The sequence below is a fragment of the Salvelinus namaycush genome, chromosome 33 (assembly GCF_016432855.1).
Source record: "Salvelinus namaycush isolate Seneca chromosome 33, SaNama_1.0, whole genome shotgun sequence".
Taxonomy (NCBI): Eukaryota; Metazoa; Chordata; class Actinopteri; order Salmoniformes; family Salmonidae; genus Salvelinus; species Salvelinus namaycush.
The window spans coordinates 16646126-16670736 of record NC_052339.1 but is presented as its reverse complement, the minus strand read 5'-3'; the positions used below and the strand labels follow the sequence as shown (position 1 = coordinate 16670736).

General features: G+C 47.3%; 2 protein-coding genes across 2 annotated transcripts in view; one reads left to right on the top strand and one right to left on the bottom strand.

Moving 5' to 3' along the window:
• trpc1 (transient receptor potential cation channel, subfamily C, member 1) overlaps window positions 1-16879 on the bottom strand; it is a 41051-nt gene extending 24172 nt beyond the window's left edge. The window contains exons 1-5 of the mRNA XM_038973179.1: window positions 16714-16879; window positions 15329-15477; window positions 12752-12853; window positions 12358-12560; window positions 3948-4079 (exon numbers count right to left, since the gene is read on the bottom strand). Of these exons, the coding sequence (XP_038829107.1) occupies window positions 3948-4079; window positions 12358-12560; window positions 12752-12853; window positions 15329-15477; window positions 16714-16879 (752 nt within the window). The remainder of the gene's footprint in view (window positions 1-3947; window positions 4080-12357; window positions 12561-12751; window positions 12854-15328; window positions 15478-16713) is intronic.
• Window positions 16880-21606: 4727 nt separating this feature from the next.
• On the top strand, window positions 21607-24126 carry LOC120027822 (carbohydrate sulfotransferase 2-like). Its single transcript, XM_038972872.1, has one exon. It carries the CDS (start codon window positions 22181-22183, stop codon window positions 23576-23578), a length of 1398 nt encoding a protein of 465 aa, XP_038828800.1. The 5' UTR covers window positions 21607-22180; the 3' UTR covers window positions 23579-24126.
• The last annotated feature ends 485 nt before the right edge of the window (window positions 24127-24611 follow it).

Below are 24611 nucleotides of genomic sequence, written 5' to 3'. Positions count from 1 at the left end.
GCTGCTTCCTGTGCTTGGCCCTCCTATGTTGAACATAATAAACGGCTCTCTATCCACCGGATGTGTACCAAACTCACTAAAAGTGGCAGTAATAAAGCCTCTCTTGAAAAGGCCAAACCTTGACCCAGAAAATATAAAGAACTATCGGCCTACATCGAATCTCCCATTCCTCTCAAAAAAAATGAAAAAGCTGTTGCGCAGCAACTCACTGCCTTCCTGAAGACAAACAATGTATACGAAATGCTTCAGTCTGGTTTTAGACCCCATCATAGCACTGAGACTGCACTTGTGAAGGTGGTAAATTACCTTTTAATGGCGTCAGACCGAGGATCTGCATCTGTCCTCATGCTCCTAGACCTTAGTGCTGCTTTTGATACCATCGATCACCATATTCTTTTGGAGAGATTGGAAACCCAAATTGGTCTACATGGACAAGTTCTGGCCTGGTTTAGATCTTATCTGTTGGAAAGATATCAGTTTGTCTCTGTGGATGGTTTGTCCTCTGACAAATCAACTGTAAATTTCAGTGGTCCTCAAGATTCCGTTTTAGGACCACTATTGTTTTCACTATATATTTTGCCTCTTGGTGATGTCATTCGTAAACATAATGTTAACTTTCACTGCTATGAAGATGACACACAGTTGTACATTTCAATGAAACATGGTGAAGCCCCAAAATTGCCCTCGCTGGAAGCCTGTGTTTCAGACATAAGGAAGTGGACGGCTGCAAATGTTCTAATTTTAAACTCGGACAAAACAGAGATGCTTGTTCTTGGTCCCAAGAAACAAAGAGATATTCTGTTGAATCTGACAATTAATCTTGATGGTTGTACAGTCGTCTCAAATAAAACTGTGAATGACCTCGGCGTTACTCTGGACCCTGATCTCTCTATTGACGAACATATCAAGACTGTTTCAAGGACAGCTTTTTCCAACTACGTAACATTGCAAAAACCAGAAACTTTCTGTCCAAAAATGATGCAGAAAAATTAATCCATGCTTTTGTCACTTCTAGGTTAGACTACTGCAATGCTCTACTTTCCGGCTACCCGGATAAAGCACTAAATAAACTTCAGTTAGTGCTAAACACGGCTGCTAGAATCTTGACTAGAAATAAACATTTGATCATATTACTCCAGTCCTAGCCTCCCTACACTGGCTTCCTGTTAAGGCAAGGGCTGACTTCAAGGTTTTACTGCTAACCTACAAAGCATTACATGGGCTTGCTCCTACCTATCTTTCCCGTTTGGTCCTGCCGTACATACCTACACGTACGCTACGGTCACAAGACGCAGGCCTCTTAACTGTCCTTAGAATTTCTAAGCAAACAGCTGGAGGCAGGGCTCTCCCCTATAGAGCTCTATTTCTCTGGAATGGTCTAGCTACCCATGTGAGAGACGCAGACTCGGTCTCAACTTTTAAGTCTTTATTGAAGACTCATCTCTTCAGTATGTCCTATGATTGAGTGTAGTCTGGCCCAGGAGTGTGAAGGTGAATGGAAAGGCACTGGAGCAACGAACCACCCTTGCTGTCTCTGCCTGGCCGGTTCCCCTCTCTCCACTGGGATTCTCTGCCTCTAACCCTATTACAGGGGCTGAGTCACTGGCTTACTGGTGCTCTTCCATGCCGTCCCTAGGAGGGGTGCGTCACTTGAGTGGGTTGAGTCACTGACGTGATCTTCCTGTCTGGGTTGGCGCCCCCCCTTGGGTTGTGCCGTGGCGGAGATCTTTGTGGGCTATACTCGGCCTTGTCTCAGGATGGCAAGTTGGTGGTTCAAGATATCCCTCTAGTGGTGTGGGGGCTGTGCTTGGCAAAGTGGGTGGGGTTATATCCTGCCTGTTTGGCCCTGTCTGGGGGTATCGTCGGACGGGGCCTCAGTGTCTCCCGACCCCTCCTGTCTCAGCCTCCAGTATTTATGCTGCAGTAGTTTATGTGTCGGGGGGTTAGGGTCAGTCTGTTATATCTGGAGTATTTCTCCTGTCTTATCCGGTGTCCTGTGTGAATTTAAGTATGCTCTCTCTAATTCTTTCTTTCTTTCTCTCTCTCGGAGGACCTGAGCCCTAGGACCATGCCTCAGGACTACCTGGCCTGATGACTCCTTGCTGTCCCCAGTCCACCTGGCCGTGCTGCTGCTCCAGTTTCAACTGTTCTGCTGCGGCTATGGAACCCTGACCTGTTCACCGGACGTGCTACCTGTCCCAGACCTGTTGTTTTCAACTCTCTAGAGACAGCAGGAGCGGTAGAGATACTCTGAATGATCGGCTATGAAAAGCCAACTGACATTCACTCCTGAGGTGCTGACCTGTTGCACCCTCGACAACCACTGTGATTATTATTATTTGACCCTGCTGGTCATCTATGAACATTTGAACATCTTGGCCATGTTCTGTTATAATCTCCACCCGGCACAGCCAGAAGAGGACTGGCCACCCCTCAGAGCCTGGTTCCTCTCTAGGTTTCTTCCTAAGTTCTGGCCTTTCCAGGGAGTTTTTCCTAGCCACTGTGCTTCTACACAAGCATTGCATGCTGTTTGGGGTTTTAGGCTGAGTTTCTGTACAGCACTTTGAGATATCAGCTGATGTAAGAAATACATTTTATTTTATTTGACAATGATGAAGAGGAAGAATAGGAAGAAAAGGAGGAAGAGTGGGTGTCAAAGACACACAAAATGAGCAAAACGGCTGAAAGCTGAAATTCGTAGCTGCGAAACTGCTATGTCCGTTTGGGATATTACAAAAACAAAGAAGTTACTGCAAACAACAAATACATTTTTCGCCCTCTGACGTCATTGCAGGTGTGACTTTTTTTAGCACAACGCTGGATGCTCCTCTCCTCCGTTTCATTAACAAAACAAAAACAATAACAAAGGTGCTCCTGTGAACAGTGGCGCTGTTTCCCCCTTTACGTATTCCAGCTTTAAGTAATATCATTTCATTGAATTTATTTAGCCAGGATAGTCCAATCAGTAACACCTGTCAGTCTTTTAGCTTCAATTAATTGAGAAACTAGTAGCTATGCAGAGTGGAATCTGAAAGATCCCTTATACCCATACATCCAGCCATAAACCAGTCATAGGACAGAAACACAGCAAGCCCTTATAGAAGGCTATAGAAGGCAGTGGTGGAAAAAGTACACAACTATCATACTCACCCAGTAATATACTACTTCAGTAAAAGTCTAAAGGTGTTTGGTTTTAAATATACTGAAGTATCAAAAGTATCCTTATATTAAGCAAACCAGACAGCACATATTTATTTACTGGTAGCCAGGGACACACTCCAACATCATTTACAAAATCCGCCAGATCAGAAGCAGTCGGGATGACCAGGGATGTTATAAGTGCGTGGATTGTACCATTTTCCTGTCCTGCTAAGCATTCAAAATGTAACGAGTACTTTTCGGAGTCAGGGATGGAGTATGGAGTAAAAAGTACATTATTTTCTATAGGAATGTAGTGAATTAAAAGTCAAAGATGTCAAAAATATAAATAGTAAAGTACAGATACCCCCAAAACTACTTAAGTAGTACTTACTTTAAAGTATTTTTACTTAAGTACTTTACACCACTGATGGAAGGAAGCCTTTGAGCAGGGTTCCCCAACTGGCAACCCCCCCAATCTTCATTGTTGGACATAAAAGACTGTAAAAAACACCAGGAAATCAGCTCCAAGTGATTTTAATTTTGGAAATCTGTGTCAATTTATTCTCACGCACAATAGAGAGACTTGCATGTGTTTGTATACAAATGTAACGAAGGTTTGAAATAAAATATGATCTGTTTGGGCTTCTTGCGGCCCCCCGACCTTCCGATTAAGATATATATATATACATTATTTTAAGTTGATGATCCCTGCCTTTGAGTGTCCTGCTAGAAGCTCTCACCTGAACTCACCTGATGTTTGTGTGTGTGTGTGTGTGTGTGTGTGTCTGTGTGTGTGTGTGGCGTACCTGAACTCCACCTCGACCAGGCTGAGCTCCCTGAGGTCTGCACTCAGCTCAAAGGCCCTGAGGATGGGGTCCTCCTCGGTCAGCATAATCAGAGACGGGCTGGCCAGGCACCTGTAGATGTCCAGACGAAACCTGGGGGGTTGGTAGGGGAGCCAGGGAGGGAGGGCGGTGAGAGGAGGTTGAAGTAAGGAGGGAGAGAGTTGTGGGAGAAGGAGGTAGGAAGGGAATGAAAAATGAAGATAAGGAGAAAGGAAGGAGAAAGGGAGAAAGAAAGCAAGAGGGAGGGAAGAGTAGGTGGAGGGAGGGAGGGAGGGAGGGAGGGAGGGGGAGATAGAGGAAGGGAGAGAGAGACAGAGAGAGTGAGAGAGAGAGAGAGAGAGAGAGAGAGAGAGAGAGAGAGAGAGAGAGAGAGAGAGAGAGAGAGAAGACAAGAGAGTCACAAAGCTGTTTCTAAAAGTTTACATCATTTGACTTCTTGTTCGTTGTTCTGTACCTATTTAAAACTCCTTGTTCCTTGTTCTGTATCTATTTAAAACGTATTCCCATCGACATGCTGTTGTGATCTGTGTGCTGATTCACAGTGGGCTGTGTGGGAGGCTTCTGTCATACAGTTAGAATATAGACACCAAGCAGAACATAGCATTGATTCCTGCTAATACTTCTAAACAGAAACCCAGAAATTGTCCTATTGCTTCAAAGATAAGAGTGCTAAGTTTTTCCTAATGTCTGTGTAAGACAAGTCATCCAGCTCTGGTCAGTGGAGTCAGTCATTGTGTCCAAAATGGAGGGTTGGGTAGGTTACTTTCTAAATGCAGTCCATTACAGTTACTAGTTACCTGTCCAAAAGTGTAATCAGTAACATAACTTTTGGATTACCCAAACTCAGTAATTTAATCTGATTACTTTCAGTTACTTCTAGATTATATTCCCTTTAAGAGGCGCAAAGTAGCATTTTTCATAATTACGGTAATCTTGTTCTGGAGGCAGCTCTGCAGAGTTTTAAACCTAACCTTAACTCTAACATTAACCACACTGCCAACCCATAATGCCTTACCCTACCTTAAAATAAGACCAAAAAGCAACATTTTGTTTTCATACATTTTTACAATATTGGCAATTTTGACTCTGCAGCTGGCCCATCTAGAGGAAACTTCTCGCTTCTGAATCAAGGACAAGACTCATCCCAATAAATGTCAACCTGTTTAAAAGGCATTAGAAGAAGACAAAAATGAATATTACCAATTGAACGACATCCATTGCAGGATAAATCAATGTTAGAGTTTACGTAGCTGGCCATAAATGGATGTTGCATTTTACTTTAAGGTTTGGTTATGTAGGCTTCTTCTAACCCATTGCTCTCTACTACAGATAATAATACGATTAGGTTTTATTAAAATAAAAAAACAATCTGTCAGATTTCCAGTCATTCCAATTCATTTAATACCCATTGATCTTCAAAAGTAGGACTTGGAAATATGGAAATATAGATAAGCCAAATTGTTTAACCTGAGCGTAACCCTAAAAGTAAGAACTAATTAGCCTACCTTGTTGTTTATGATTTTGTTGTCATGGAAGAGAGATTGGGCTCATTGATTTGAGTTGAAAAATAAATGCTGCTCTCGGAATGGCATACCTTGAATACAGAGGTTTACATGTTTGTTGGTGACACTTTGATATCTTGATAATTTGCAGCTGTCTAAGTCTATCAAAAGTCTGCGAGTTTGAGCATGTGTCTTGATTGAGGAATAAAAGCTCCGCTCGTGGTCTTCTTAAATTAAACTCGTTTTTGACAGTATGGTGCACAATACCAAGGTGGAGTTTAGAAGGGAGGAACTTTTATTCCATAGACTGGGATCCGCACTATGCGGCTATTGCAAGAGCGCATTTTATTCTGGCTGTCCAAAGGGGCATATTCATTACGCCAATTCTGTTCCAAAACATTTCTTAAACGTAAGTGAACGGAATGAAAAGGGGTGAGACGTACCTGAATTTGTCCAAAATAAACTCACATTTTTATCTGTTTTCTTCTGTTTGGTTCTTCAACAGTAAACGGTTTCCTTAATGGATACAACCCCCAGTTGCAAAAACAACGATTGATAGGCATCTAAAACTTCTTCAATTCGACTATTATTGGGTTAAAATACACATACACTGAGTGTACAAAACATTAAGAACACCTGGTCTTTCCATTACATAGACTGACCAGGTGAATCCAGGTGAAAGCCATGATCCCTTATTGATATCACTTAAATCTACTTTAATCCGTGTAGATGAAGGGGATGAGACTGTCACGACTTCCGCCGAAGTTGGCTCCCCTGCCTGTTCGGGCGGTGCTCGGCGGTCGTCATCACCGTCCTACTAGCCGCCACCGATCCCTTTTTCGTTTGTCTGTTTGTTTTGTCTTATTAGTTGCACCTGTGGTTTTTGGTTTCGTAAATGAGCTTCCCTATATTTAGGAGTTTGACCCGCCCTTGTTTTGTGAGGGATTGTCTTTTGGTTACGTGTGTGTGTTTTGGGTTTTTGCAAGTGTTTCTCTGCGCCCTGGATGTTTGGGCTTATCATTTTTTTGTGAAATAGTAAAAAGGAATATTTTTTCCAAGCGGCTCTCTCTTTGCGTCTGATTCTTTCACCCACCTAGTCCCGCGTGACAGAATCCCGCACCACCAAATGGAATCAGCAGGAGCAGCCGCGTCTCCTCTCCCATCGATGGAGGAAAGGGTCCTCCATCACACCAGTGTTCTCCACAGAATTGGGTCAGCTATGGACCAAATGATGGAGAGGATGGATCGATGGGAGAGGAGTGGCCTTCCCACCTCATCTCCAGCACCCCCTCCTCCAGCACCTCCTGTTCCTGTTACCGCATCCGGCTCTGGGGCTCTTCGGCTGGCGCTCCCACGGGAGTATGATGGAACGGCGGCCGGGTGTCAGGGGTTCCTTCTCCAGCTGGAGCTTTACCTGGCGACCGTTCGTCCTACTCCCTCCGGAGAGGAGAGCGTGAGCGCCCTCGTCTCCTGTTTGACTGGACGAGCTCTCGAATGGGCCAACGCAGTGTGGAATGGCCCAGACTCGGCGAGGGATCATTACCCTGAGTTCACCCGCCGATTCCGAGCTGTGTTTGACCACCCACCAGAGGGTCGTGCGGCGGGTGAACGGCTGTTCCACCTGCGTCAGGAGACGAGGAGCGTACAGGACTTTGCCCTGGAGTTCAGGACCTTGGCCGCAGGAGCAGGGTGGAACGACAGGGCCTTAATAGACCATTTCCGATGTAGCCTTAGGGAGGACGTCCGCAGGGAGCTAGCGTGTCGGGACACCACACTCACGCTGGATGAACTCATTGACATGGCCATCCGTCTCGACAACCTGCTGGCTGCCCGCGGACGTTCGGAACAGGTCCTGTCGTTTCCACCTCCCAGCCCTCCTGCTCCTATCCCTATGGAGTTAGGGGGGGCAGCGTCAAGGGGGACCGGAGGAGGAGTGTCCTCCTGCACCAGTTGTGGTCGGCGAGGGTACACGGCCGACCGGTGCTGGAGGAACTCTTCTGGGAGTCGGGAGGGCAGGCGGAACACTACTCGATCACCCCAGGTGAGTCAGCACCAGACTTACCCAGAGCTTCCTGTCAGTCATATGTATGTGTTAACCTATTTCCCCGGGTTTTCTCCCTCTCTACAGCATAAGGCGCTAGTCGATTCAGGCGCAGCTGGGAATTTCATAGATCGGGGGCTCGCATTAAGGCTAGGGATTCCCCTTGTGTCGTTAGACCTACCTTTCCCCGTGCACTCCTTAGATAGCCGACCATTAGGGTCAGGAATGGTCAGGGAGGCCACGGTACCACTGGACATGGTAACGCAGGGTAGTCATAAGGAGCAGATTAGTCTGTTCCTTATCGACTCACCTGCGTTTCCAGTGGTGTTGGGAATTCCCTGGCTAGCTCAGCACAACCCGGTGATTTCCTGGCAACAGGGGGCTCTTAAGGGGTGGTCAGAGGAGTGTTCAGGCAGGTGTATAGGAGTTGCCGTTGGTGCGACTACGGTGGAGAGTCCAGACCAGGTTTCCACCGTGCGCATTCCCTCTGAATATGCCGATTTGGCTATCGCCTTCAGTAAAAAGAAGGCGACCCAATTACCACCCCATCGTAGAGGGGACTGCGCGATAAACCTCCTGGAGAACGCTGCACTTCCTAGGAGTCACGTGTATCCTTTATCTCAGGAGGAGACAGCGGCTATGGAGACATATGTTACTGAATCACTGGGACAGGGATACATTCGGCCCTCCGCATCACCTGTCTCCTCGAGCTTCTTTTTTGTGAAGAAGAAGGATGGCGGTTTACGCCCGTGCATTGATTATCGAGGTCTAAATTCCATCACAGTGGGGTTTAGTTACCCACTACCTCTCATCGCTACGGCGGTGGAATCATTTCACGGGGCACGCTTCTTCACAAAATTGGACCTGAGGAGTGCATATAATCTGGTGCGTATCCGGGGAGGAGATGAGTGGAAAACCGCATTTAGTACTACATCTGGCCATTATGAGTACCGCGTCATGCCATATGGGTTGAAAAATGCTCCAGCTGTCTTTCAATCCTTCGTAGATGAGATTCTCCGAGACCTGCTCGGGCAGGGAGTGGTAGTGTACATTGATGACATCTTGATCTACTCTGACACACGCGCGGCGCATGTGTCTCTGGTGCGTAAGGTACTTGGGCGACTGCTGGAGCATGACCTGTATTGCAAGGCGGAGAAATGTGAGTTCTTCAAACAGGCCGTTTCCTTCCTGGGTTATCGTATTTCCACCTACGGGGTGGTGATGGAGGATGACCGCGTTACAGCCGTGCGTAATTGGCCGACTCCGACCACGGTGAAAGAGGTGCAGCGGTTTTTAGGGTTTGCCAATTACTACCGGAGGTTTATCCGGGGTTTTGGTCAGGTGGCTGCTCCCATTACCTCACTGCTGAAGGGAGGACCGGTGCGCTTGCGTTGGTCAGCAGAGGCGGACAGAGCTTTCAGTCGTCTGAAGGAGCTGTTCACCAATGCGCCCGTGTTGGCGCATCCGGACCCCTCTTTAGCGTTCATAGTGGAGGTGGACGCGTCCGAGGCGGGGGTCGGGGCCGTGCTGTCCCAGCGCTCGGGCGTACCACCCAAGCTCCGCCCTTGTGCCTTCTTTTCGAGGAAGCTCGGTCCGGCGGAGCGAAACTATGACGTGGGGGACCGGGAGTTGTTAGCTGTAGTCAAGGCTCTGAAGGTGTGGAGACATTGGCTTGAGGAGGCGAAACACCCTTTTCTCATCTGGACTGACCATCGTAATCTCGAGTACATCCGGGAAGCGAGGAGACTAAATCCGCGTCAGGCTAGATGGGCCATGTTTTTCACCCGGTTTCAGTTCACCATCTCGTACCGACCAGGCTCCCAAAACACCAAAGCCGACGCGCTGTCCCGTCTCTATGATACCGAGGAGCGGTCCGTTGAGCCAACTCCCATCATTCCACCTTCATGTCTCGTGGCACCGGTGGTATGGGAGGTGGACGCGGAGATAGAGAGAGCCTCACGGTTAGAGCAGACCCCCCCTAACTGTCCAGCGGGGGTTCAATACGTGCCGGGGGGGGTCCGGGATAAGCTAATCCGTTGGGCTCATACTCTCCCCTCCTCGGGTCATCCTGGCATCGAGAGGACAGTGCGGAGTCTTAGAGGGAGATACTGGTGGCCCACGTTGGCTAAGGACGTGAGATTTTATGTCTCCTCCTGCTCGGTGTGCGCTCAGAGCAAGGCTCCTCGGCACTTGCCTAGAGGGAAGTTACAGCCCCTCCCCGTTCCACAACGGCCGTGGACACACTTATCGGTGGACTTTCTTACCGATCTTCCCCCGTCCCAGGGAAGTACTACGATTTTGGTCGTTGTGGATCGGTTTTCTAAGTCCTGCCGTCTCATCCCGTTGCCCGGTCTCCCTACGGCCCTGCAGACTGCGGAGGCCTTGTTTACCCATGTCTTCCGGCACTATGGGGTGCCTGAGGACATCGTTTCTGATCGGGGCCCCCAATTCACGTCCAGAGTTTGGAGGGCGTTTATGGAAAGACTGGGGGTCTTGGTCAGCTTGACCTCGGGTTTTCACCCCGAGAGTAATGGGCAGGTGGAGCGCGTAAACCAGGATGTGGGCAGGTTTCTGCGGTCATATTGCCGGGACCGGCCTGGTGAGTGGGCGAGGTATGTTCCTTGGGCTGAGCTCGCTCAGAACTCCCTCCGCCACTCCTCAACAAACATGTCCCCGTTTGAGTGTGTGTTAGGTTACCAGCCGGTCCTGGCCCCATGGCATCAGAGTCAGACCGAGGCTCCTGCGGTAGAGGAATGGGTACAGCGCTCCAAGGACACCTGGAAAGCCGTCCAGGAATCGCTAAAGTTAGCAGGACAACGGCAGAAGAGGAGCGCTGACCAGCACCGCAGTGAGGCCCCCGTGTTCACACCGGGGGACAGGGTCTGGCTCTCGACCCGAAACCTGCCTCTCCGCCTGCCCTGTCGGAAGCTGGGGCCGCAGTGTGTGGGGCCGTTTAAAGTCCTGAGGAGAATAAACGAGGTGTGTTATAGGTTACAACTCCCTAGGTATTACCGGATTAACCCCCTCGTTTCATGTGTCTCTCCTCAGGCCGGTGGTGGCTGGTCCCCTGCAAGAAGGTGAGGTGCCTGAGGTCCCTCCACCCCCTCTGGAGATCGAGGGGTCCCCGGCGTACACAGTACGTGCCATTCTGGACTCGAGACGCCGGGTGAGGGGCCTACAGTACCTCGTGGACTGGGAGGGGTACGGTCCGGAGGAGAGATGCTGGGTTCCGGTGGGGGACATTTTAGATCCTTCTCTACTGAGAGACTTCCACCGCCTCCACTCGGATCGCCCGGCACCTCGCCCTCCGGGTCGTCCTCGAGGCCGGTGGCGGCGCGCTGCGGGAGCCGCGCGTCAGGAGGGGGGTACTGTCACGACTTCCGCCGAAGTTGGCTCCCCTGCCTGTTCGGGCGGTGCTCGGCGGTCGTCGTCACCGTCCTACTAGCCGCCACCGATCCCTTTTTCGTTTGTCTGTTTGTTTTGTCTTATTAGTTGCACCTGTGGTTTTTGGTTTCGTAAATGAGCTTCCCTATATTTAGGAGTTTGACCCGCCCTTGTTTTGTGCGGGATTGTCTTTTGGTTACGTGTGTGTGTTTTGGGTTTTTGCAAGTGTTTCTCTGCGCCCTGGATGTTCGGGCTTATCATTTTTTTGTGAAATAGTAAAAAGGAATATTTTTTCCAAGCGGCTCTCTCTTTGCGTCTGATTCTTTCACCCACCTAGTCCCGCGTGACAGAGACAGGTTAAAGCATTTTTAAGCCTTGAGACAATTGAGACATGGATTGTGTATGTGTGCCATTCAGAGGGTGAATCGGCAAGACAAAATACTGTATTTAAGTGCCTTTGAACAGGGTATGGTAGTAGATGCCAGGAGCAACGTTTTGAGTGCGTCAAGAACTGCAATGCTGCTGGGTTTTTTGCGCTCAACAGTTTCCCGTGTATATCAAGAATGGTCCACCACCCAAAGGACATCCAGTCAACTTGAAACAACTGTGGGAAGCATTGGAGTCAACATGGGCCAGCATCCCAGTGGATTGCTTTTGACACCTTGTAGAGTTCATGCCCTGATGAATTGAGACTGTTCTGAGGGCAAAAGGGGTAGAAACTCAATATTTGGAAGGTGTTACTCATGTTTTGTACACTCTGTGTACATCTGTGAACAGCCATCCACATTCACAACATCCACAATTCGTAAGGTGCAAATAGCTGAATGAGAGAGCAGCAGTGTGATTCACATCATTGTGCTATGTAGCCTAGATATCAATAATACATGATGTCCGTATTGCCTGTAGGCTACACCACTGCTGTAGCCCTTACCTCCCAGTGTTTATTAAAGTTGGATAATCTTTGGGGAAGGACCTACTAGTGGCCGGCGATTTTATTGCAGGGAAACTGAAATCCGTTTTACCTCATTTATACCAACATATCACCTGTGCAACTAGAGGCTAACCCTGCCTAAATGGCACCCTGTTCCTTATATAGTGCACTACTATATAGGGGAGTCCTATGGGCCCTGGTCAAAAGTAGTGCACTGCATAGAGAATAGGGCGCCATTTCAGATGCAGCCAGTCAACCCAGAAAAGGGAGATGATGTATGTTGGGGGATGTATGATAGTGAATACTTACTTGGTTATTCAATCCTTCCCAGAGAAAGAGAGAGAGAGAGAGAGAGAGAGAGAGAGAGAGAGAGAGAGAGAGAGAGTGTGTGTGTGTGTGTGTGTGTGTGTGTGTGTGTGTGTGTGTGTGTGTGTGTGTGTGTGTGTGTGTGTGTGTGTGTGTGTGTGTGTGTGTGTGTGTGTGTGTGTGTGTGTGTGTTCTACAGGATCTTACCTGGAGTGCCGTAGGCTGTCCTTCTTGTTCTTGGCATTACAGAGAGTACACTCGCAGCCCACAGCGTGAGGCCTGGGCAGGGAGATATCCTGCTTCAGCAACATGGTCAGTATCTCATAGTTGTTCCTATGGGCCGCCAGGATCACTGGCGCCACGTCCATGGTGGTGGAGTACTCAGGGTTCTGGATCCGCTGCATCAGTTTCTGACAGAGACCAAAGGAGAAGAGGCTTGTTGTTATTGATGCCGTCTTTAATCCTCTAAAAGCATTCAGTTGTCCTGATAATGTCTTGTACTTTTTGCTCTAAAATACAGGGTCAGGACAGTCACTTGGCTGTGGCAGGTAATAATCCATTTATTTTCATAATACAATGGTGGAGAAGAGAAGAGACTAACAGCGATGGAGGGCTTAGAGGACCTCCTGGGGCGATGGTTGAGGAGGATGTCCACAGCTCCCACCACCTCCGAGTCAATGGCCACTAACAGAGCATCTGTTGCCTGGGACAAACACAGACACAACAACAGGACCGGGTTAGAGAGAGAGAAAGCCTGGACCAAACACAACAACAGGACCTGGTTAGAGAGAGAGAGAGCCTGGACCAAACACAACAACAGGACCAGGTTAGAGAGAGAGAGAAAGCCTGGACCAAACACAACAACAGGACCAGGTTAGAGAGAGAGAGAAAGCCTGGACCAAACACAACAACAGGACCAGGTTAGAGAGAGAGAGAAAGCCTGGACCAAACACAACAACAGGACCAGGTTAGAGAGAGAGAAAGCCTGGACCAAACACAACAACAGGACCGGGTTAGAGAGAGAGAGAAAGCCTGGACCAAACACAACAACAGGACCAGGTTAGAGAGAGAGAAAGCCTGGACCAAACACAACAACAGGACCAGGTTAGAGAGAGAGAGAGCCTGGACCAAACACAACAACAGGACCAGGTTAGAGAGAGAGAGAAAGCCTGGACCAAACACAACAACAGGACCGGGTTAGAGAGAGAGAGAAAGCCTGGACCAAACACAACAACAGGACCAGGTTAGAGAGAGAGAGAAAGCCTGGACCAAACACAACAACAGGACCGGGTTAGAGAGAGAGAGAGAGAGCCTGGACCAAACACAACAACAGGACCGGGTTAGAGAGAGAGAAAGCCTGGACCAAACACAACAACAGGACCAGGTTAGAGAGAGAGAAAGCCTGGACCAAACACAACAACAGGACCAGGTTAGAGAGAGAGAAAGCCTGGACCAAACACAACAACAGGACCAGGTTAGAGAGAGAGAGAGCCTGGACCAAACACAACAACAGGACCAGGTTAGAGAGAGAGAGAGAGAGCCTGGACCAAACACAACAACAGGACCAGGTTAGAGAGAGAGAGAGAGAGCCTGGACCAAACACAACAACAGGACCAGGTTAGAGAGAGAGAGAGAGAGCCTGGACCAAACACAACAACAGGACCGGGTTAGAGAGAGAGAAAGCCTGGACCAAACACAACAACAGGACCAGGTTAGAGAGAGAGAAAGCCTGGACCAAACACAACAACAGGACCGGGTTAGAGAGAGAGAGAGCCTGGACCAAACACAACAACAGGACCGGGTTAGAGAGAGAGAGAGAGAGACTGGACCAAACACAACAACAGGACCGGGTTAGAGAGAGAGAAAGCCTGGACCAAACACAACAACAGGACCAGGTTAGAGAGAGAGAAAGCCTGGACCAAACAAAACAACAGGACCAGGTTAGAGAGAGAGAGAAAGAAAGCCTGGACCAAACACAACAACAGGACCGGGTTAGAGAGAGAGAGCCTGGACCAAACACAACAACAGGACCAGGTTAGAGAGAGAGAAAGCCTGGACCAAACACAACAACAGGACCGGGTTAGAGAGAGAGAGAGCCTGGACCAAACACAACAACAGGACCGGGTTAGAGAGAGAGAGAGAGAGACTGGACCAAACACAACAACAGGACCGGGTTAGAGAGAGAGAGAGAGCCTGGACCAAACACAACAACAGGACCAGGTTAGAGAGAGAGAAAGCCTGGACCAAACACAACAACAGGACCGGGTTAGAGAGAGAGAGAGAGAGCCTGGACCAAACACAACAACAGGACCAGGTTAGAGAGAGAGAAAGCCTGGACCAAACACAACAACAGGACCGGGTTAGAGAGAGAGAGAGCCTGGACCAAACACAACAACAGGACCGGGTTAGAGAGAGAGAGAGCCTGGACCAAACACAACAACAGGACCGGGTTAGAGAGAGAGAGAAAGCCTGGACCAAACACAACAACAGGACCAGGTTAGAGAGAGAGAGAGAGCCTGGACCAAACACAACAACAGGACCAGGTTAGAGAGAGAGAGAGAGAGCCTGGACCAAACACAACAACAGGACCAGGTTAGAGAGAGAGAGAGAGAGCCTGGACCAAACACAACAACAGGACCGGGTTAGAGAGAGAGAAAGCCTGGACCAAACACAACAACAGGACCAGGTTAGAGAGAGAGAGAGAGAGCCTGGACCAAACACAACAACAGGACCGGGTTAGAGAGAGAGAAAGCCTGGACCAAACACAACAACAGGACCAGGTTAGAGAGAGAGAAAGCCTGGACCAAACACAACAACAGGACCAGGTTAGAGAGAGAGAAAGCCTGGACCAAACACAACAACAGGACCAGGTTAGAGAGAGAGAAAGCCTGGACCAAACACAACAACAGGACCAGGTTAGAGAGAGAGAGAGAAAGAGAGAGAGAGACTGGACCAAACACAACAACAGGACCGGGTTAGAGAGAGAGAGAGAGAGCCTGGACCAAACACAACAACAGGACCGGGTTAGAGAGAGAGAGAGAGTCTGGGCCAACCACAGACACAACAACAGAGAATAGAGTCAGGATAGATAGATAGTTATAGTAAAATAGTCAACAGCGCAGGGCCAGAGGCTACATTGTGTGAAGCATCTTGCTCTGTGTCTGTGTGTGTGTGTTACCTGGCAGCCGTGCTCCAGCAGAAGCTTAAGGATGTCCAGGTTTTGGTTCTCTATAGAGATGGTGACAGCGTCTCTCCCCAGCACGTCTACACAGTTGATATTGAGCTCTGTCTTCTCCTCCAGCAGTCTCTTCACCATGTAGTAGTCACCTGGAACAGTGTGACATTAGAGCACACACAACACACACACACACACATAAAAATGCACACGCACTCATACGCACAAATGCGCACTCACAGAAACACACACACAAAAATGCACACAGAGAAGAAAAAAAAAATCACACACACGCAACAAAAATCACACACACACACACACACACACAAAGAAAGAAAGAAAGAAAAGAACACAGAGAGACACACGAATGCACACACACACACATGGGTGCTCCCACGCACACACACACATATACACACAGAGAAAGAGAGTGGGACGCAGATGCACAGAGAGACGCAGATTGCACACTGCACACAGAGAGTAGGCTCCACTCCAACACTCCAGCACCCTACACTCCCAGCTTACTGTAACAATAACAATCTCCATCAAAGGACAAAGATAGTCTGTTGAGCCATGTTTATACTGGCTTTATATGGTGAGACTCTCTGGGACAACCTGCTGGCCCCTATAAAAACATCCACCTCAGCTTCACTTGTCATTGATTTCAAATACTATCTCATTTCATTAGGATACTGTTACGATTATCATAGCTTCTTGCTTCTGACACATGGAAATTATTTGTCTTTATACCCCTCCTCTCATGGGAATTATGTACATGTGTTTGATATCTCTCTCTCTCTCTCTCTCTGTGTGTGTGTGTGTGTGTGTGTGTGTGTGTGTGTGTGTGTGTGTGTGTGTGTGTTCAACTTGGCCTGGATAACAGGATACAGAATGCAGTAAATATATAGTCTTTGTCACAGGCTAGCAAAATCATGACAAAGCTTACACAAGAGCATAGCTCCACACAAGAGCATATAGCTCCACATAGCTCTACACAAGGGCATATAGCTCCACATAGCTCTACACAAGAGCATATAGCTCCACATAGCTCTACACAAGAGCATATAGCTCCACTAGGTTAAATAAAACTCAGCCCTGTGGGCAAACTTCCAGTGTAGCTACATGTGGGCTGCTGCAGTAGGCATTCATCCAAAGTATACTCACTCATCCATCATAAGGTAAGAGAGGATGACTGTTGGTAATAATAGTGTGATATGACATGAAGTGTTTCAAAGAATAAAAGACTACATGTTCACACCTTTTCTTAAACAACATGTTACATTACGCTGTCATAAAGTCACGTGTTTTTCTAATGCCATGTTAATAACATCATATATTTATTTATTGTTTTGATAAATGAATCCACCTAGAAGCCTATAATAACTCACCTTTCTCACAGGCCAGTAGGAAGAGCTTTTCATCCAGAGTAGTCTCCTCCTTCACCTCCCTCACGTCTTTCAGGGCCAGAAATTTATCCGGAGAGGACACGTCCGTGACCTGATATAGAGCGGCCATTGCGACGGAGAAGGAGTAGGGCAGAACACTGATGTGCATCCCACTACTAGGCGCCAGCGACCATTTAACCATGAAAGCCCGTCACATGGGATGACATATACTGCAAAAAGACTGTTAATGTATTTCCCCCCAAAGAACGGCAGGTGTAAACGTCTTCCCGGAAAAAAATAAAAAAATAAATATGTAAGCTATTATTGTCGTCGCATCCGTGTTGCTAACGTTTCATCCGTTTTTTACGCAGCGTCGGCGTTTGGCGCGCGTAACGACCTTCCCAGTTGTTTCCTCGTAATAACCCTTTAATAACATACGTTTAATAACATACACTATTGTTCATCAGATGTAAACATACCGCACGCAGTCAGTGCATACATAGAACTCTCCATCAACGTGTTTACATGCACAATTTTTTCGCATCGCTTCGCAGGCTCCTGACAGTCCTCTGGTCCTGATGGTGTTGCTGCTGCGCATGCTCAATCTCATCTCGCTGGCACAGCGCAGCCAGAATCCTCAGCGGTCCACTAAAACCCAGCGCGGACGTGTCATAAAGGGAAATGATTCTAATCGTTTTTCAACCATTCATTTTCGTGATCATATTTAGAGAGGTAAATATAAAGTTCCCCCTGAAGTATTTCCAAAACACTGTACTACAATCATAGTCTGCAATAATAATGCTCAAATAAGCGGTTTAATTTGGAATAATATTGTCTCAAAGTTTCTATTTGCACATTCATAAGATAAAATCTCAACAAATTGGCTATTTACCTTGCTCTAATTTCTTCATACTGACAGGAATTATATGAGCACATTGTGTGTGTGTGTGTGTGCCTGTATGTGATCTTTCCCATCTTCCCTCACAGAAAGACATTTGGATGACAAAGATACAAAGCATTTTAGATCAATATAATGACAATGTGTCTAGGAGCAGCATGACTTTGAGGACATAGTGTAACTGCAGATAAATGTCACATAGGCCTATACGGCACCATTTAATACCAGAGGGCTTTTAGGTAATGAACATGCCATTGTACCATTAAACCAAGGAAGATTGGGATAAATTATGGTAAAATTACACTAAGAGGGCTAATAATTATGGTGCACATATGCATCTTTCAACATGAGGCGTTGAAACAAGGGGCAATCAGCAGTTGAACCAATTACAAAGTGTTTTCCCCCGCCACCTGTTTCGCAAAAAAAAGCTAAAGGACGGGGCTGGAGAAATGTAACCACTCAAATTCAGACAGCGCTATGGATGCAAGGACTAACCATGTTTACAAACATTGGAGTAGAACAAGTTTATATTCTGGGTGCTGATGGGGTACGGCAGCTGATGGGGTATGGCAGCTGATGGGTACGACAGCTGATGGGGTACGGCAGCTGATGGGTACGACAGCTGATGGGGTATGGCAGCTGATGGGGTACGGCAGCTGATGGGGTACGACAGCTGATGGGTACGACAGCTGATGGGGTACGGCAGCTGATGGGGTACGGCAGCTGATGGGTCCGACAGCTGATGGGGTACGGCAGCTGATGGGGTACGGCAGCTGATGGGGTACGACAGCTGATGGGGTACGGCAGCTGATGGGGTACGACAGCTGATGGGGTACGGCAGCTGATGGGGTACGGCAGCTGATGGGTACGACAGCTGATGGGGTACGACAGCTGATGGGGTACGGCAGCTGATGGGTACGGCAGATGATGGGTACGGCAGCTGATGGGGTACGGCAGCTGATGGGTACGACAGATGATGGGTACGGCAGCTGATGGGTACGACAGCTGATGGGGTACGACAGCTGATGGGGTACGGCAGCTGATGGGGTACGGCAGCTGATGGGGTACGGCAGCTGATGGGTACGACAGCTGATGGGTACGACAGATGATGGGTATGACAGCTGATGGGTACGACAGATGATGGGTACGGCAGCTGATGGGTACGACAGATGATGGGTACGGCAGCTGATGGGTACGACAGCTGATGGGGTACGACAGCTGATGGGGTACGGCAGCTGATGGGGTACGGCAGCTGATGGGGTACGGCAGCTGATGGGTACGACAGCTGATGGGTACGACAGATGATGGGTACGACAGCTGATGGGTACGACAGATGATGGGTACGGCAGATGATGGGTACGGCAGCTGATGGGGTACGGCAGCTGATGGGTACGACAGCTGATGGGGTACGGCAGCTGATGGGTACGACAGCTGATGGGGTACGGCAGCTGATGGGTACGACAGCTGATGGGTACGACAGCTGATGGGTACGACAGCTGATGGGTAAGACAGCTGATGGGGTACGGCAGCTGATGGGTACGACAGCTGATGGGGTACGACAGATGATGGGTACGGCAGCTAATGGGTACGGCAGCTGATGGGTATGGCAGCTGATGGGGTACGGCAGCTGATGGGGTACGGCAGCTGATGGGTACGACAGATGAACTAAGCTCATGAAGCAATTAGAAGTGATGTTCTTCAGGAATCAATGGGTACATATTATTCATTTATAAGTCCACAAATGGATGTAGCAACGGCAGATTTCCCCTTGAAAGGTTAAAGGTTTTATTATTCTAATCTGGGTAAACATCAAATCAAATTTGATTAGTCACATGCGCAGGTTTAGTAGACTTTACAGTGAAATGCTTACTTACGAGCCCCTAACAGTTAAAAAAAATATGGATAAGAATAAGAGACAAAAGTTAAAATAATACATTTAACAATTAATCAATTAAGTGTATTTAACTTATTTCTCTATAAGACATAAATAATTGACAACGGGTGCAGTAGCCTACATAATATCCAAAGGTTTACCACACCCAACAGGAACTGAAATATTCCCTTTGCCCCAGCAGATGGCAATCTTTGCAAAGCAACTGCAGCGCATACAGCAGTGACTGCATCCAAAAACCTAAGAGTAATAAAAATACACATTTACCAAGAAATCCTCTCAGGAAAAGATTAGCCTAATAGTGAACTAAAAACTCTTGGGACAACTGTAGGACGCCCAATAGACATGCCCAAACCCTCCCATTTTTGGCTGCCATTGGTGTAATAACACATGAACTGACACATGTGAGCGGATCATTTTCAATCTGTTGGGCATTTGATCCGTGCCTCTAAAACATATGGGTTTATCGCTTGCCATGCCTGTCAATTCCACACTAACAGCTGTCAAAAAGTAGATTACAGCTGATTCCAATTTGCCTGGTGAGAGAGACTCAGTGAGCATAACCTTGCGATTGAGAAAGGCCGCCATAGGTAGACCTGGCTCTCAAGAGAACACAGGCTATGTGCACACTGCCCACAAAATGAGGTGGAAACTGAGCTGCACTTCCTAACCTCCTGCCAAATGTATGACCATATTAGAGACACATATTTACCTCAGATTACACAGATCCACAAAGAATTCAAAAACAAATCCAATTTTGACTCCCATATCTACTGTGTGAAATACCACAGTGTGCCATCACAGCAGCAAGATTTGTGACCTGTTGTCACAAGAAACGGGCAACCAGTGAAGAACAAACACCATTGTAAATACAACCTATATTTATGTTTGTTTGTTTTCCCTTTTGTACTTTGGTCATTTGCACATTGTTACAACATGGTGTATATACACAATATGACATTTGTCTTTATTCTTTTGGAACTTCTGTGAGTGTAATGTTTGTTGTTCATTTTTATTGTTTATTTCACTTTTGTATATTATCTACTTCACTTGCTTTGGCAATGTTAACATATGTTTCCCATGCCAATAAAGCCCCTTGAATTGAATTGAGAGGACAGGACAGGATAGTTACCAGTTTGAACAGCTCTAACCAGGAACTGCTCTCATTGTCTATCTTTCATTGGTCCCGTCTTCAAACGGGCGTCAGGTCTACAGTACCTCTTGAGACTTGGCAAAACACATGTCTCTAATGGGAGCTATCGATTACTTACTGCCTAGGCCAGCACAATATGAGAGGAAGAGACAGATATGGTGAAACATGATCAATAATATTCCCGACAGACCTGAATGTAGGCTATTGTCTGTTCTCCCTGAAAATGCAACAAAACATACGATTTGAAAATACTACCACACATTGATATGATACATTGTAACATTGAAACAATGTATGTAACAGATTTATACTAATAGCCTAGTTGCATAACAGTGCGCTAAGCAAGTCTATAAATGAACGGACTGGAGCTGAGTCGACCCAATGCTACTACACTGCCAGAGCGGACACCAGCATCCCTTCCATTTCTATTCTATCCTAACAACAGCATCATTTTCCACAGTCGTGACGTCTACCATTGCTGTGAGACTTTGTTGTCCCCCACGATGAAATCGGGGAGGGGACTGTGGATCTGTCTCCATCCGTCGGTGCCTTTGTACGTTAGTCACACGCGATATCTCAGACAGCACTTGGCCGATGTTGACGAAACTTCGGTGAATGATGCGTCTTGCCATAAACTTCCATCATTTACAAAATAACACTGATTGGCCCAAGACCAGAGCTAAAGTAATTCACTTAAATTTGCGAAACTGAAATGTATTAGTCACACGCGATATCTCAATTGGCCCAAGCGGGGGCGCTGCATCATTCGTGAGAGGCGACATGTTTACTGTTGCCTTTTTCAAATGTGGGCGTCTCGAGAGCGTTGCATTCATTGTTGACAGACGTGCCGAAGAACCAAGGGCGTAACTCGCTTACGCACGTATCCTATCATGCTCCAATGGCGTTAAGAGAAGGGAGGGCTTTTCTCCCTGTACTCTGATTAAATCAGTCCTGTTTCAATTGTTAAGAGATACAATACCGCACATCGGGAATAATGGAAATCTTTGATTCTTTGGACGAATAGACTCACCTCTAGATATACCTGCGACATTTAGCGGTATTATTCAAGAAGAAGCTGGAGCGCGTAATTACTAACGTATTACTTGTGTGCTGTGGTACAATGTTCATATAGGCTCCATCTATACCGGGCGCATCAGATTTTAACTGCGCTGAAATGCCTACACTGAATATTGTCAAGGAGGGCGTACATTGTTTGCATGAACGGTTCTTCGTTTTGTTTTTGATGGCAGGCCTAACGCAATACGCACTGTAATACCCGTAATGGAAACATTTTCATGTGAAGAGCCTTGCGCACTGCAGTAAAGGCAGGGCTGCGTTATCGTATTTTGGATTGCGAATCGGATTGTGATATCGAATCTGTTGGCTGGGGTATTACCTAATCATTTAGCATTGGATTCGGTCGGTATCAATTCCCACCGGAGATATTCAATACGCTGTACGGGTTCGCCTATTGTAAATGTAAGAAGCTTTCGGTCAGTGGTGAGAGCCACTCACTCCTAGGTTACAGATGAGAGGGAAACAATACCATCAACAACTGAAGTTGACAGCGCCTTGGGAGAAGGATGCTGGCTACGGGAGAAAGCTCAAAACGTACAGGAACCATACCAAGATAATAGCCCAGCCCGGCATTGTGATGAAGGTGCTACGCAGAAAGCGGATTGTGTTGTTTATAGCCTATTTCTTGCTGCTGGTGCTGACCATGCTGAACTTGGCCAACTATAAATGGACTAAAGAGCCCCAGCAGTGCAATCACCAGATGAGGAGCACTACCTATCATGGCAGATCAGACATCCGGTTCCTCTACAGACCCTCTCTGGCCAAAAAAAGACAGTTGGTCTATGTTCTGACCACATGGAGGTCCGGGTCCTCCTTTTTCGGGGAGCTGTTTAACCAAAATCCTGAAGTGTTCTTCCTGTATGAACCCATGTGGCACATCTGGCAGAAGCTGTACCCGGGAGACGCAGTGTCTTTGCAGGGGGCAGCCAGGGACATGCTCAGTTCCTTATACCGCTGTGATCTCTCTGTGTTCCAGCTGTACAACAGCCCAGGGGGAAAGAACTTTACCTCCCTAGGACTCTTTGGGGCCACCCTTAATAAGGTGGTGTGCTCCTACCCCCTCTGCTCCGCCTACAGGAAAGAGGTGGTAGGGATGGTGGACGACAAGGTGTGTAAAAAGTGTCCACCTCAAAGCCTTAGACTACTGGAGGAGGAGTGCCTCAAATACAGCACTATTGTTATTAAAGGGGTGCGTATCCTGGACGTTAATGTTCTAGCCCCCCTCATGGAGGACCCGTCGCTGGACGTGAAGGTAGTCCACCTGGTCAGGGACCCCCGGGCCGTGGCCAACTCCAGGATCAAGTCCCGACACGGGCTGATCCGTGAGAACCTGCAGGTGGTCCGGAGCAGGGACCCCAAGCTCCGCAGGATCCCCTTCGTAGACCCCAACCACAAAGCCAACAAGAAGGACGGCTCAGACTACCACTCCATCGGAGCCATGGAGGTGATCTGTGACCGCACCTCCCGGACCCTGAGGACTGCCTTAAACCCTCCCAGTTGGCTCAAAGGGAAGTACATGGCCGTGCGCTATGAGGACCTGGTGGAAAACCCTGTGAAGATCCTGAGGAACATCTACCGCTTCGCCAACCTCACCACCAACCATGACATTGAATCGTTTGCTCTGAACATGACAGGTGGGTCTAGTTCGTCCTCCAAGCCATTCATAGTGTCCTCCAGGAACGCCACTCAGGCTGCCAGCGCATGGAGAACAGTGCTCAGCATCCAGCAGATCAAACAGGTGGAGGACTACTGTCATCACTCCATGGCTGTCCTGGGCTACGAGAGAGTCAGGACGGCCGGGGAGGCCAAGGACCTCAGTAAGTCCCTACTGACGGTCTCCAAACTGTGACAGAAAAACAATTATTTTTCCTTTCCACCAAAGACAGTGAATTCAATGTAATTTTGCATCTAGTGCCATTCCGTTAATCGTGGAATTAAAAAGCTTTACTTTGAATCAGTGTTTTTGAGGAATTCCACTTCTTGGCCACATTGGAATGTATCTTAGGTTTATTTTTCAGTTCAATTGCAGACAGTTGTATTTGACAGGACCATTACTTTTGTATCTGGAAAACTGGATGTTTTTGACAAAGCCTGAAGGCCTATGAACAATGACTTGAATATTGAACTGCAACTATGGAAACAAACAAACACTGTATTATTCATGTATCTTGTTATGAAAACACTTCAAAGTGGATGTTTTGGGAGTTATTTTGAATGTTCAAAACCTGAGAAAATATTTGGTTTTCCACTATCCATAATGTTTGTAAAAGTGAAAAACCAGTGAATGAAAAAAAGCATTAATTCATCAAAAAGCTAATTGTTTGAGCAGGTTATGTTACGTTGTGAGTCATGGATGGACTCAGAGACAATCATTAAACTGGTCTGTTATAACTATAATGTTACTCTGAGGAAGCATCTTTAACTTTCAGGTTTATTAGTTATTTATTTGTTCATTAGTTATTTATTATATGTTATTACAGTGGGACATCCCCAGACGACAATAGATGGTAGGACAGTAATAGTAAAGTTTGTGGTCATACGCACATCCTTAAAAACATACACTACCGTTCAAAAGTTTGGGGTCACTTAGAAATGTCTTTATTTTTTAAAGAAAAGCCATTTTTTTATCCATTAAAATAACATCAAATTGATCAGAAATACAGTGTAGACATTGTTATTGTCTACACTGACGCCTCACAAGTCCTCAACTGGCAGCTTCATTAAATAGTACCCGCAAAACACCAGTCTCAACGTCAACAGTGAAGAGGCGACTGCATGATGCTGGCCTTCTAGGAAGAGTTGCAAAGAAAAAGCCATATCTCAGACTGGCCAATAAAAATAAAAGATTAAGATGGGCAAAAGAACACAGACACTGGACAGAG

Bases quoted from the DNA above. Each gene is read 5' to 3' on its own strand.
- LOC120027822 (XM_038972872.1), top strand. From the start codon at position 22,181: ATGAGAGGGAAACAATACCATCAACAACTGAAGTTGACAGCGCCTTGG.